General features: G+C 35.6%; 2 protein-coding genes across 2 annotated transcripts; one reads left to right on the forward strand and one right to left on the reverse strand.

Moving 5' to 3' along the window:
* The first annotated feature begins 1,710 nt into the window (after window positions 1-1,710).
* On the forward strand, window positions 1,711-2,136 carry LOC139843497 (uncharacterized). The gene has a single exon (XM_071833597.1). It carries the CDS (start codon window positions 1,711-1,713, stop codon window positions 2,134-2,136), a length of 426 nt encoding a protein of 141 aa, XP_071689698.1.
* Window positions 2,137-8,564: 6,428 nt separating this feature from the next.
* On the reverse strand, window positions 8,565-12,084 carry LOC139879391 (peptidyl-prolyl cis-trans isomerase FKBP62-like). Its single transcript, XM_071865417.1, has 11 exons — window positions 11,901-12,084; window positions 11,729-11,815; window positions 10,787-11,047; window positions 10,646-10,720; window positions 10,466-10,546; window positions 10,190-10,384; window positions 10,008-10,097; window positions 9,751-9,926; window positions 9,544-9,666; window positions 9,291-9,446; window positions 8,565-8,696 (listed from the first exon to the last, which is right to left on the reverse strand). Exons 1-11 carry the CDS (start codon window positions 12,082-12,084, stop codon window positions 8,565-8,567), a joined length of 1,560 nt encoding a protein of 519 aa, XP_071721518.1.
* Window positions 12,085-15,733: the final 3,649 nt, after the last annotated feature.

Genomic DNA, 15,733 nt, shown 5'->3' on the forward strand with positions numbered 1-15,733 from the left:
CGATTGTTGGGATAATTGTTGCGATTATTGTTGTAATTGCTGTTGTTGTTGTATTGGTGATTCTTATCACCATTTTCCTCCCACTTTCTTTTGACTTGCTTCACATTGGCCTCTTCAGCAGTCTGTTCTTTAATTCTTTCTTCAATCTGGTTCACTAGTTTGTGAGCCATTCTACATGCCTGTTGTATGGAGGCGGGCTCGTGTGAACTTATATCTTCTTGGATTCTTTCCGGTAATCCTTTCACAAACGCGTCGATCTTCTCTTCCTCATCTTCGAATGCTCCCGGACACAATAGGCACAATTCTGTGAATCGTCTTTCGTACGTGGTAATATCAAATCCTTGGGTTCGTAACCCTCTAAGTTCTGTCTTGAGCTTATTGACCTCGGTTCTGGGACGGTACTTCTCGTTCATCAAGTGCTTGAATGCTTACCACGGTAGTGCGTACGCATCGTCTTGTCCCACTTGCTCTAGATAGGTATTCCACCATGTTAACGCAGAACCTGTGAAGGTATGCGTAGCGTACTTTACTTTGTCCTCTTCAGTACACTTACTTATGGCAAACACCGATTCGACCTTCTCGGTCCACCGTTTCAATCCGATCGGTCCTTCGGTTCCATCAAATTCCAAAGGTTTGCAGGCAGTGGATTTACGGAGGTTTTAGCGTCGTTGTGGGTAGTTTTTGATGGCTTTTCTTTAGAAGTGTGGTGCCGTATCTCAACTGGCAACATTAAGGTCGCCAAAATTGTTTCTCTTTGTTTCAAAGCCAGCACATGACCTCTTGTTTGTTGTACTTCGGATCCTTGGTTGTCTAAGTTGTTGTGTGTTTGGTTTTGTGCATCTAGATCATTTAGAGATATATTGTTTTTATGTTGGTAAGTGGGTTTGGTTCAAAGTTGTTTGTTGGTTGTGTTTTGTTCAAGGTGTTGGTAGTATCATGATTTGTATATTTCTTAACCTACTTCTCTTTTCTCTTCGTTTAGCGCTGGATCGTTTTTTTAACTCCTTCTCTTGCGATTCATCTTGTGCCGCTACGCTTCTTCTTGGACGCTAACTCTTCATTCGAGTATGCTTTTGTGGCTCTGTTGTTCTATTTTTGGGTGCGACTCGTGGATTCCAAGGATGTTTTTATTATTATCCATTTGTCTGTTTCATTTAAGATTTGAACGGGTTTACTCACTGAGTGAGTTGTGTTTCTGATGGTTTACTCGGATTGGAGATATAGGCTGCAACAACATCAACACTCACACCTCATCTCAGCTAATCACCACAGGAAACATTTGGTTACCAATAGCCCTCTTTAACTTAACCAATTTAACTTATTTAGTAGTAGTCAACATTAGTCAACTCAATAGTCAAATAGTTGGTAAGGTTAGTTACAAAGTTGTTACACATAATGTATTCGTGTATATATAGTCCTTGTAGCTACTTGTAATAGTTAGTTCACAATTAATGAAATCTTAAGAGAATTTGAGTTTACTGTTATGGTATCAGAGCGGGACGATCACTAAGGTCCCTGTATCTGGTCACAATTCGACCACATTCATCTTCATCACATCCGCCATTGATGCTCTGCAACTAAGCAGCATCAATAGCTCAAGATCACCCAATTAAACCACAAAGCAGCACTATCTGATCACTCCGATCATTACACAATCCTCAATTTCATCACTAATCAACCTTCTAAACCTAATTTCACCGTTTAATCAAGATGACAATTAATGCTTCATCAATTGAAGAAGACATAACCTCACCAAATCATCCACTATATCTCCACCAGAATTATCACCCTGGGCTGATCCTAATCTCAAAGAAGCTAACAGGATCAGACAATTACAGCTCCTGGAGACGATCTATCATGATAGCTCTAAACGCGAAGAACAAATTGAAGATCGTAACTGGTGAAATCACAGAACCTGCAGCTAAATCAAACATCAAATCTCATTGGGATAGGACTAATGACATGATTATCTCCTGGATCTTGAATACAATTTCAGATCAAATTGGTAACTCACTAAGTTTCATCAACTCTGCATCTGCACTTTGGAAGGAACTGCAAGAGCATTACTCTCAATTGGATGGACACAGGATCTACCAATTAGCAAATACAATTGAAACAAGAAAGCTGCACGGTTGAGATCTACTACCAGAAGCTAAAAGGATATTGGGATGAATTAGATGCCCTAGAAGCTCCAAACATCTGTACCTGCATCTGCAATTGTGAGAATGGAAAGGTTAATGGTGAAAGGGAACAAAGGAAGAGGCTAATTCAGTTTCTCATGGGACTAGATGAGTGCTACTCGAATGTTAGGGGTCAAATTTTACTTATGCAACCAATGCCAAATGCAGCTAAGGCATATGGCATGATTAGGCAAGAAGAGAAACAGAAAGAACAGCACTCCATGAGGCCATCAACTGCAGCTGCACTGTCTATGCATTCAAACAACAAATTCACCACAAGATGGAATGCACAAAGGCCTAGCACAAACAACATGAAGAGCAAATTCAAGAAAGGCATATTCTGTGGCAACTGCAGTCTTGAAGGGCACACAAAGGAGGAGTGTTATAAGCTTGTGGGATATCCTATTGGTCATCCTTTGCATGACAGGTATAAGCCACCAAACAAGGTCAACACCAACACTGCACATAGCAACAAAACAGTCAACATGGTCACTTCAAATATTGAAACTGCAACAAATGACTCTGCAATGAATGCAAGGATGAATCAATTACAAAACCAGTTAAATCAAGTGCTAATGATGATGCAGTCCACACAACAGGAGCATACAACAGCAGGTATACACAGATTTATTGCATCTCATATCAATATGCAGAAATATAAATTCATTGTTTCTGTCATGACACATCATACAGATGTATGGATTGTAGATAGTGGGGCCACTGATCATATTTCCACCTCACTCACCCTAATGCACAATATCCAAACCTGCACTAACCCTATCTTTGTCACTCTACCAAATGGCCATCATACACAAGTGAACCAATGTGGTTCAGTCACAATAAACAATGAAATCACGCTTCATGATGTATACTACATACCTAGTTTTGCTTATAATCTCCTCTGTGTAAGTAAATTAGGTCAACATCTACCTTTATCTGTACTTTTCACTCCACTATCTTGCTACTTTCAGGACCACAACAGGAGGATTGCACATGACACCCTCTGTAATGGTCTGTATGTCATCAAACAAGACAAAGTGCACCAAATTCATTCCATCAACCATCCTTCTATCACTGCAGAAGCTCTACTGTGGCATTCAAGGCTTGGCCACTCTTCATTTCAAGTTTTAAAACATATAGCATTTCTATCCCCTGTAATCAAACAATCTTTAAATACTCATGAATGTACTGTGTGTCCTATGGCAAAACAAAGTAAACTTCCATTTAGTGATAGTAAATCTCATGCTACTACTATGTTTGACTTGATCCATATTGACATGTGGGGTCCATACAAGCATACCACTATGCACAACTGTAAATACTTCCTCACCATTGTTGATGACTATTCAAGAGCAACATGGACTTATATCCTTCCATCAAAACAACATGCTACTTCCCAAATAAAACTGTTTCATTCTTTTGTTCTTAATCATTTTAAAAGCAAACATCAAAACTGTCAGATCAGACAATGGGTCTGAATTTCTCAATCACTCACTACAAGAATTTTTCCAAACTCATGGCATCATACATCAAACAACCTGTCCTTACACACCCCAACAAAATGCTAGGGTTGAAAGAAAACACAAGAAACTACTTGAAATTGCTAGATCCATTAGGTTTCAATCTCATCTTCCAATTCACTTTTGGGGATATTGCATACAAGCTGCCACATACCTTATAAATAGATTACCTACAAACCACTAAATAACCACAGTCCATATCAACTACTTTTCAATAAACCACCTGACATATCTCATTTAAGGATAATTGGTTGTCTAGCTAATGCTCATAACCTGACACATGATAAGTTTGACACAAGATTCATACCATCTGTTCTATTAGATTATCCAACTACCCAAAAAGGATATATACTCTACAATCTGCAAACTCACAAAATCTTCACTAGTAGGCATGTTACCTTTAATGAGAACATCTTTCCTTTTGCACCACAATCCACTCCCACTTCTACAACATCTACATCTCAACCCATATCCACTACATATCACTTTGAATCATATGGGCTTACTATACCACCTTCACTCACTTCTTCAAACACATCTCAACACAACAACAACAACAACAACAACAGCAGCAACAACTCTCAATCATCTTCTACACCACCAACACCAATATCTACACATCAGACTAATCCTTCTTCTACCACTCAGTCATCTTAATCACAATCTACCTCCACAGCCACATCATGTCAACCTCAAGACTCACCACCTCAACCAACAACAACCATAACTCAAACAACCAACTTAAACACAAGAAGAACATCATCCAGACCACACAATCCACCACTAAAATCTAAAGATTATCACTGCTCCCTCAAGACTTCCACACTTAACTCTGTCACCAAATTTCATCACTCAAAATATATTAACTACCATAATATTCACTCTCCAACCAATATACATCTTATCTGCTCCATCAATGCATCAGTGGAGCCACAAACCTACAATCAAGCATCTAAAAATGTGAAGTGGGTAAAAGCAATGAACAAAGAATTGGAAGCCCTTGAATCAAACAACACATGGGTCATTACTATACTACCAGATGGTAAGAATACAGTGGGTAGTAAATGGGTCTACAGAATCAAACTTAAGGCAGATGGGACCATTGAGAGATACAAGGCAAGATTAGTTGCAAAGGGATTCACACAAAAGGAAGGTATAGATTTCACTGAAACTTTTGCACCAGTTGCTAAAATGGTTACAGTCAGGACACTAGTTGCAATTGAAGTACATCATAACAGGCCAATAGAACAACTGGATGTAAACAATGCTTTTTTACATGGGGACCTTCATGAAGAGGTCTACATGCAAATTCCTCAAGGGTACAACAGAGAATTACCTCCCAATGCAGTGTGCAGGCTCACTAAGTCATTATATGGCCTCAAACAGGCCAACAGACAATGGTTTACAAAACTCACAACTTTTCTATTACATAATGGTTTTAAACAAAGCTATGCAGACACCTCTCTACTCACCTATACTCATGGTCCTGATTTCATAGCCATAGTCATCTATGTTGATGACTTGATCATTACTGGTAACAACACCTCACTCATTTCTACCTTCAAAACCAAACTGGACAAGGCTTTCAGCATCAAAGATCTTGGATCTCTCAACTATTACTTGGGAATTGAATTTCTAAGAAACAATGAAGGCATCACAATGACTCAAAGAAAGTATGCTCTAGAATTGCTTCACACTACAGTCTACAGGAATACTTGATGAAAAACCATCAAATGTTCTAATTTACCCAAACATTAAACCTGTTGCTGAAGAAGGAGTTCCACTATCTGATCCATCTCTCTACAGAACCCTAGTTGGGAAATTAATCTACCTAACTATTACAAGGCCAGACTTATCATTTGCTGCACAACATCTCAGTCAGTTCAGCCAACAACCCACTACTTTCCACCTAAAAGCCTTGTATAAGGTCTTGAGATATATCAAATTATGTCCAGCACAAGGTTTACATATTTCAGCCAACAGTCCACTAAAGCTTAGGGCTTTCTGTGATAGTGATTGGGGTAACTGTCCAACCTCAAAGGGTTGTCTCAAGATCCTCCACTGAGGCAGAATACAGGGCCTTGGCTGATTGTACATGTGAGATTACCTGGTTACAGAGTCTTCTCAAAGACTTGCAAGTTTCTGTACATTTACCTATCTCTATCCTTTGTGATAATGATTCTGCAGTTGCCTTGGCATCCAATCCTGTACAACATGCAAGGACTAAACACATTGAAATAGATTGTCATTTTGTTCGGGACAAAATCAAAGCTGGTCAAATTATCAAAATGTTCACACCATCCAATACACAAGTTGCAGATGTCCTGACTAAAGCTCTCAGCAAATCACCATTTTATAGTTGCATCGCCAAGTTTGGCATCTGTGATCCTTACACATTGCCAACTTGCGGGGGGAGTATTGGAGATATAGGCTGCAACAACATCAACACTCACACCTCATCTCAGGCTAATCACCACAGGAAACGTTTAGTTACCAATAGCCCTCTTTAACTTAACCAATTTAACTTATTTAGTAGTAGTCAACATTAGTCAACTCAATAGTCAAATAGTTGTTAGGGTGGGTTAGTTGTTATAGATAATGTATTCGTGTATATATAGTCCTTGTAGCTACTTGTAATAGTTAGTTCACAATTAATGAAATCTTAAGAAAAATCGAGTTTACTGTTAGTAATGTGTTGTCTACTTGATGGTTTATTAGATGTAGTTAAAATGACTCCTATTTCAGTTGTGGTTTTTGATGGTTGTTTCCGTTGAATTTTTTGGTTGTTTTTGGGGCTTCAAAGACGTTTTGCTTTATCTTTATTGTTTATGCAATTATGCTGAATCTGTAAAAGATGAGAACCATAGAGTGAGTACTGGAAAGAATGGTAAAAACCCTTTTCCATTGTGTTTCGAAAACAATCTAACATATAGCAACAGATAGATTTTGTTACACCTCTTTTATGTGTTCTTTTGTGATCGTGTTCTTTCAATTTGACAAGCACTTGTATGAGTTACTAGATTCTAAAATAAAATACTATATTTTTTTGTGTACATAAGTCACTCATGACTTTACTTGCAGATTTCGATTCAGGTCAAAATTCACCTTTGAGTTTTGATGATTCTCCAAAGTCATCAAATGCGCCATCAAGTGGTCTGATATCAATCCAATTTGGCGATAAAAGTTCTCGTTATAAATCTTCTTGTTGATTTTGCTTTTATTTCAAAAACAACTAACAACAAAACCCAATACCACATAAGTGGTGTATGGGGAGGTGAGATGTAGACAATCTTTCCCCTATCCGAGAATAAAGACAAATCATTTCTCCACTCAAAGTGAAAACACTCTCAAACGTAGAGAAAGTCATCCCTCTCTCTACTCGACGGATAGAGAGATTGCTTTCGAGTGAACCTCCGGCCAATAAGTAGGAAAAATTTTAAAAAATTAAATTAAATTAAAAATAAAATTGAGACACCGTGAAAGTGGTAAAATCAAATTTCCATGGATTTTAAATCCTGCCTGAAATTTAATTTAGGCTCTAAGAGTCAGTCAAGTCGCCAATAAATCGACGCTTGCTGTCGACTCAATAACTAGAGCCGTACATTTATTTCAAAAACATTTTCGGTTATTTTAAAAGTTATCTTAATTTTTGCCAAAAAAAATAATCAATCCAACTTGGCAATAAGATTTCAGATAAGAACGGTGTTTAACAAATTGCCAAACCTCCTAGGTATGTTGTTCATATATTTAATTGCTTCTCCATGTTATACGTACTCGAATGCTAAAGCTCTCAAACATCATATAGATCTTGTTATAATTGAACGAACCTTGTGAAAATAAAGAACTATATAGAAAACTTTACATTATATTAGAACGTGCTAGCCACATAAAAACAAGTAGTGGCATCTAAAATGCACAAGACCTTCTTAACTTTTCAAATGTGGGAGTGGGAGATTGCTTCATTTGGTTTATCACAGCCCATTCATAATTGTAGCAAAGAATCAATCATGGTATGGAAATGGTTTATTTGGGTCGTAATGGGTCAAGTGTTATTCAACTATAACACTTATATAAATGCAGTGACGTGACATACAACTTATAAATGTTGGGTGCTAAATTGATTAGTTGTAAATAATTCTTCTACGTTATACAGTGACAACCGACAACACAAATTAGTCATTTTGGAAGTATCAACCATGGTTTTTGGTCAGTTAGGTTATGCAGACAATTAATGTTTCTAGTTGCAACTGTGGTCTATAAAATATATGTAAAGAACTAAAGATAGATGATTTCTACGACTCTCAATGGATTAACAAAATGGTTAGGTTGTGTATTTGTAAGCCATTGTAAGTTCGATAGATCTTTTCTACAGGTTGCAACACATCTTTGCCCAGATATCTCCCTCGTGGTACAAACCACAAAGCCGAGTACAAAAAAGACAGAAAGTCACATTTCAGTTAGATTTTTTGTTCAAAGATCGAAATCTGTGTTATCACATTCCCAACTAAGAGAAGACATAACAGAACTACCAAAAGACTGATGACGAGATCCTTGTATTCATCATGTCTTGCTGTCAACCATACTTTCGCATCTGCTCTCTGCACAAAACGATTACATCTGAGTCTCTTCCTTGTTGGAATTTACATGAAATATCAAGTGAACAAGTGAAGCAAGAAGAATGGCAGGCATACCTTAGTTTCTGCTGATAGCCTGGTTTCAATGTTTCCGCAACACCTAGTGTCATTCTTGTTATATTCAAGACTTGGTACTCCCACTTTACATCGCTGATTATCAACAACACAAAAAATGTCAGTAACTGCATCTCGCCATACCACAGTAACAAGTAAGCACATTATACTATTGTTTACCTGTTTCCCGGGTCTATTTCAAGAGCCCTTTTCAAATCAATTTCTGCGAGGTCCAAGTCCGCAAGACCAAGGGAAGCTTTGGCCCTTCTATACATCGCCTTGATGTTTGTGCGGTCAATTTTCAATACCTGCAATAAATAAACTCATCATGTCAACCTCTCTGTATATATTTACAGTATACATCCATCTATCTATCTATCTAAATGTAATAAAAAGATTCTATAGTTGGCATTTTGCAGGAAAAAATTTCTACAGCGAACAGGACTCAGGTCAAAACATGCAACATTTTAAGTGCACCTTGTTACAAAATTTCTTAATATGTGAACTGTTGATCAGCAAGTTAAGTGGATCAAGTTTTTTTTATAAAAAAAATACTATTATATAAGCTGTCAAATTTGACACTCTATCTGAACCAAATCAACCCCATCTATAATTAAGTGGTTTGGAATTTAATAAAGAGAAAATTGTGCGGTTGATCCATGAGGTTTACATCATATGAAGTAGTTGGTCCCTGAACTTTTTTTCCGAGGTGGTTGGTCCTTGTGGTTTACAAAATGGGCGTGGGTGGTCTCTGTCCGTAATTATGATGTACGTTGGCGGACCAACCACCTCGAAAATAAAGTTTAGGGACCAACTACTTTATATCATGTAAACCACAAGGACCAACCGTGCAATTTTCTCTTTAAAAAATTAAAATTTTAGATCTTGTTTTTCAAACACACCTTGGAGCAAAGCTTCCGAACTTCTTTGTAATCATTCAGCTCATCCAGCTCCAGCTTAGAGGCTGCATCATTGAGGTAGCAAACGACCTTTAATGCTCTTGTTTGCTCCTTTTCCTCCTCACTAAAATCAGTCTCATCTTCAATAAACTTGGCAGCCTAAAAAAATTAACAAAACTTAGCATATCCACAAGCTATTATTATTAACACATTTTACATCCACAAACAGGAAAAAGGACACAGGACAATACAATACCTTCTCATATCGCTTAGCAGCTTTCAGATATTTACCGGCCTTAAAGTAGGTGTCCCCTTCTTCCTTCTTTTTGTCAGCTGCCTCAATCTTCTCCAAAGTAGTCATATAAGAAGACTCTTTACCCTGCAAATACATGTTGTTACGTAACCTATAACTTTGTAGTTGTAAACATGATCATCAATTCATCATCAATTAACTCCCACTAACCTTAACAAAAGAAACAAGCTCAATTTCATACTTCACAGTTGAGTTTGGAGGCACAACAGCTAATTCTTGCTTAGATTTTGCAGAACCAAAAGCGTATTCTGGTGCAATAACGAGATCAGCAACCTCGCCTTTCTTCATTGTCACCACAGCCCAATCAAGCCCATCAATTACTTGCTCTGATCAAAGACCAAAATAGCCAAAAATCAAAACAGACAAATTATTAATTAAAGACATGACGACTTTCAGATGTTTCATACCTTCATCTGTCTTGAATTCGAAAAGCGCAGTCTCATCATAACCTTTTTTGAAGAATATGGTTCCATCTTGGAGTTTACCAACCAATTTCACTGCCGAATTATTATAAACAACAAAATTATAACACAAACTCGATTAATTCCATACGATAAAATAAATGACAACAGAAAAGAAAGATGCGTACCCTGAACTACAGCTCCTTCGTTCGGGTGCTCATACCCTTCACCTTCTTTCAATATTTTCTTTACAACCTTTTTGTCACTTGTAACATTTATAACAGTTATCCATGACACAAGCTCTAATGTAATTTGTAAAGTAGCATTTGGTGGTACTCCAACTTCATTACCCGAAGCTTGTTTCCCCTTCTCTCCAAATCCATCTATAACATATTGTAATAAATTCGACTAAACGAAACACACGAAATAAATTCTATTTTTAAAGTGCTAAAACATTCACTTACATTTTGGTTTAACTGCAAGGACTACTTTTTCACCTTTCTTCATTGTTTTCACAGCCTTAGACAACGCAGGGCAGAAATGGCCTAACCAAATAATAAGCAAATCATCACTAAAAGTAAAAGACACTGCGACAACAATGAAACTTGACAGAAAAGAAGAGGTTATCAACAAAGCAAATTTACCATCTTTGACAGTGAACTCGATTTCATCTGATTTCACAACCAAAGTATCATCCGCAAGTTTAACCTCATAATTCACTGCACAAACATCAAGAATGAATAAGAAGAAATAATGTTTAATGAATGACAACCTAAATAAAATACCTTTGACTTCATCAAAATCCTTGGGGTTCTCCAATTTCTCTCCTTTGACTAAAATCTTCTTGATTATTCCACCATCTTTGCAAATATCGATGACACTCAACCACGAAAGCAGCTGCACATTAAACTGTAGAGTAGCGTTTGGTGAGATATTTGGAGGCAAACCAGACTCACCATATGCAAGCTCTGCAGGAATGGTGAAAAGCGCATTCTCTCCTTTCTTCATTGTTTTGATCCCTTGATCCCATCCCTTAATTACTTGACCTATTGAGACACAATAACACTATGGACTAAAGTGAACAATTCAATTGTAAGACATTCAATTGTTAACATAAACCAGTTTTGCACTTTAAGTGGTTGCAGGTAAAATGGTAAATACACGAGTCGACCTAAACATTAGCGAATATAAAATCTCCAGCAGTGTACGAAATAAATAACACGAACGAGTAATGCAACCAACAAGATTACAAAATAAATTTGTCTGGAGATGGATACATAAAACTACATATACTATGTACTAATTTAGAAAAGATCAAATAAGGTTTAAATGATGCGAAAATGAACAAATGAGTCTTGAACACATTTGAAGCTAATAAAAACACACCAGTAAGACGCTAAGTAACCGCATAAGGATTTCATAATTAGCAAACCACGATCCATGAACCCTAATCTATGCCACTAACAAACAAACATGTATTTGTATAATGCCATTTCAAGTATTCAACGTCATGCGTTTTAGATAAATATAATAACTATTTGTGTGCTTTTAAATTAAGAATATTACTACATTTGCTGAATAAATAATGCCACCACAGATAGCTCAATTAAAATTAGATCACAATAAAATACATCCAATAACTAATTTGATACTCAGAAAAATAAATAAACTGTATTTGATCAAATAAATATAAATATAGCAATTGAATAAGAAGCAATAATGCTCACCTTGACCTACAGTTAACTTAAATGGAGTTCCCCTATCACCACTCGAATCGAATTGAGTTCCGTCAAGCAACGTTCCAGTATAATGAACTGTAGTAAGAGAACAGAATCAATAGCAAAAATACATATACATGTAGATACATATAGATACAGAATCAGAGAGCCGCCGGTATACCTTCAACCTCATCGCCATTATCAGGAGTGTCACGACCTTCACCTTCTTTGACAATTTTCTTCTTTATACCTAGAGTACCGATTTCCTTTTCGTCTCCAACTTTTAATGTCACCGGAGCATCATAGGCCGCCGGTAAATTGTTCATAATATCTCCGGCTGCCGGAAAATCAAAAACGTCATCCATTGTGTTTGATTGTGATGAAACAAATTTTGTGGTTAAAATGTATATTTTATTCAAGATAAACGTAGTGAATTAGTGGAACTTGTGACGAAAGGGGGAGGGTTTTCTTACAGGAGTGATGATGGAAGACAAATGTGAAATGGTTCTAGAAACTTCTTTCTAAAACGGTTTTTAAGTGAGTGAAAAATAGGGTGATGAAGGAGTCGGATTGTTCTAGATTTGTTCCCCTATATTCTTACATTTATTTACTTGTTCCCCTTTATTCCTACACTAGGTTGGTTTTAGAGCCCGTGTAGAAAATCATGCCAAAACATAAGTTTTATTATTTATTATTAAGGGGTGTTTGTCTTTGCGATTAAAACTGATTTTCTGATTATCACGTTTATCAAATCACAAAAAATCTATTTTTAGTGTTTGGCAAAGATGTGGAAAAAAGTGATTTTTTGCGTTTATAAAGCTCCAAAACATGATTTTGCAAAAGTGGGTGGGGGCTTACTACCAAGAAAACGGCTTACTACCAAGAAAACGCAATTCTCAGAACATTTCCCATCCCATCAATGCATATTACTATTACTATTATACCCAATTTAAAAATCATTTCTATTTACCGTACCTTTATTTCAATCTTGTTCCTTCAAACTGCTACTTTTCTTTTTGTCTACGCCTATACGTTGTCTCATCTCCTACTATGAATTTTTCTCTTATAAATACAGATAATTTTTCTCTTATAAAGTTATAAGTATATAATACACTAACTCCAATACGTTTGAGCAACCTTGCTTGTTTTTTTGTTTGTTTTTGTTTATGTTTATGCATATAATCAATAATCAATGTCAAATGGATGAATGAATTATTCGTGTTTATTTGTGTACCATGATTACAACGATTGCTCAAACGTTTATGATTTTATTGTTTACGATTTTTTATGTATGTATTTTATTTGTGTATTTTTTTATGTTATCTATGTATTTTATTTTTCTTAAAGGAATGTACTTTTTAGTAATTTTACATGTTAGGTTGTCAAATTATAAGATTTCCCAAACACTCAGAAAATTGATTATCTGATTATTTCGATATCAAACAGCATAATCAAATCCAAACACTATAAAACTAAATCACGTTTTGATACAGCTGATTATTTGATTCTGATTATTTAAAACGCATAATCAGTTTTCAAAACGCAAATCCAAACACCCCCTAAAACAGTGTTGCAAAACTTCCTTGCAGAGCCCGTCCATTTCACAACTGTTGAATAAAAAAATAAAAAAATCATTCTCAGAAAACACAAAATGTCATTATATTACTTGCATTACAAATGAAATCAGAATGAATAGTTAGAAAACCAAATGTATTATGAGAGTTCACAAACGTTAGAACCTTTTTATTTAGTATTGATATTTATCAAATATATAATACGATTAATGAAAAGAAAACCATTTTCTTACTGATAACATTTTTATTGAAAACATTAGTATTGAATATTTACACATATATTATGAGCCCGTCTATTGAAACCATTTTAACTTCAACTGAAAATTAATCGATAAACACTAAAAACATAAACTCGTAAAGAGTTGTTTTAAAATTTATCGTTAATAATAATATTTTATGTACATCTCTAATTGCATATAATTTTAGTACAAACTAATTTTATTGTGAGAAAATTGTGCGGTTGGTCCCTGTGGTTTACATGAAATGGGGTGTTTGGTCCCTGAACTTCATTTTCGGGGTTGTTGATCCCTGTGATTTTCAAAACACGTGTGGTTGGTCCCTATCAGGGACCAACAACCCCGAAAATGAAAGTTCAAAACTTGTGTAGTTGGTCCCTGTCAGGGACCAACCACACGTGTTTTCAAAATCACAGGGACCAACAACCCCGAAAATGAAGTTCAGGGACCAAACATCCCATTTCATGTAAACCACAGGGACCAACCGCAAAATTTTCTCTTTTATTGTGTCAGCTATTTTAGTTTTAGTTGACAAACATGAGCCTGTAAAATTTGATGGCTAATATAATGTTTTAGTTTATGTAATGTATGAATTAGTGATGTGTGACAGATTCAATATGAAGGAATGCCAAATAACTTAACGTGTTCATAAGTATGTATCAACGTTAAGGCTTTAATAAATTACTAATAATTTTAATGAAAATTAGTCATCAACAAAACACATACATGATGACGGGCTATTTTCAAAATTACTGATAGTTAAACCTGTGGTTGATAAGTAGAGTATATATTTTGATATATAAAGGATTAATAAATTATTGAATTTAAAAATATTAATTGAAATAAAGTGCCCGTGCGTTGCACGTTTTGACCCACATATTAATATTTTGATATTCGCGTTCTAAATGGATGCATGACTGAGTTTGCTAAGATCTTCGATGAAGTCGGGGATTGTAGCGGGAGAGAAGCAACCTAAATATACAAGATGGATTTTTGGCAATAATGAAGTCGAGGATGTTGTTAACAATATAAATCATATATTAAATATTAAATGGTTAAAAAACCAATTTCAATTATCTACAATTACAACTACGATATGATGTAACGACCAAAAGAGATTCCTAAATATCACCAAATGGAAAGGCAAACAAAAATTACTTATTCGTAGGACAACCTCCAAAAACCACAAAGAAATTAATAACTAAAAACTCAAGACTCAAGTAGGAAATTCATGTATGTATCCATTACGTCTTATAAAGATGCATTTTTTCTTTCATTAGGTGCACCTAAACATACACTTAAGAACCTACAATTTTAAGGAAGTATATCAACATTCATACATGTTCATAATTGTGACGATCGCTCCAAATCCATTTGGCCGAATACGTCATTCATTGATTTCATTGCGAGGTATTTGACCTCTATATGATACGTTTTATAAACATTGCATTCTTTTGAAAAGGCACACCATAAATGAATATTAAATCAAAGGTTTTCGACATCTGATGATTTCTACATATAAACAATCACCTTATATAATAGTTTACAATAGTACTTCCATTGACAATGCAGTCTAAATAAGGTACATGGTGATGAATTGGTGAATGCAACGTTTTCTTGAAAAATATGCCATGTAAGATTCCATGCACATAGCTTGTCTATCATATAAGAAAACAGCGAAAGACTTCTAGGGAACCTGAGAATAAACATGCTAACAAGTGTCAACACAAAGGTTGGTGAGTTCATAGTTTTAGTGTTTCGCATAATCTGCATATAAAAGTGGATAACAAGATTTCAGTTGTTTCATCCAGAAACGTTTATCAAAATATTCTACGAAATTGAGCATCCTGGTAACTAAACTTAACGTATATATAATTTGTACCCTTTGTATAATCATCTTAATAATACACGTAAACCAACGTGTACGCTTCTCAAATAGCATACGTCCGTTAAAAGGCTAGTGCTCTAGCTCGGACGGGGATATCAAGCCCTATGGATCCATATACTACTACTCGCGCCCACCAGTTCTTATAACTGGCAGTTACTAGTTACCAAAGCTAAGGGATTTTTGGTTCAAACTCAGTGTAGAATTTAGTATGTACTTGTATCCATTGTGTTTAAAATAAATTGCATGTATTCTCAATCCAAAAATATATATTGCAAAAATATATGTATTAATAATAATAAGATTAATAATAATATTA

The sequence above is a fragment of the Rutidosis leptorrhynchoides genome, chromosome 1 (assembly GCF_046630445.1).
Source record: "Rutidosis leptorrhynchoides isolate AG116_Rl617_1_P2 chromosome 1, CSIRO_AGI_Rlap_v1, whole genome shotgun sequence".
In the NCBI taxonomy this organism is placed as follows: domain Eukaryota; kingdom Viridiplantae; phylum Streptophyta; class Magnoliopsida; order Asterales; family Asteraceae; genus Rutidosis; species Rutidosis leptorrhynchoides.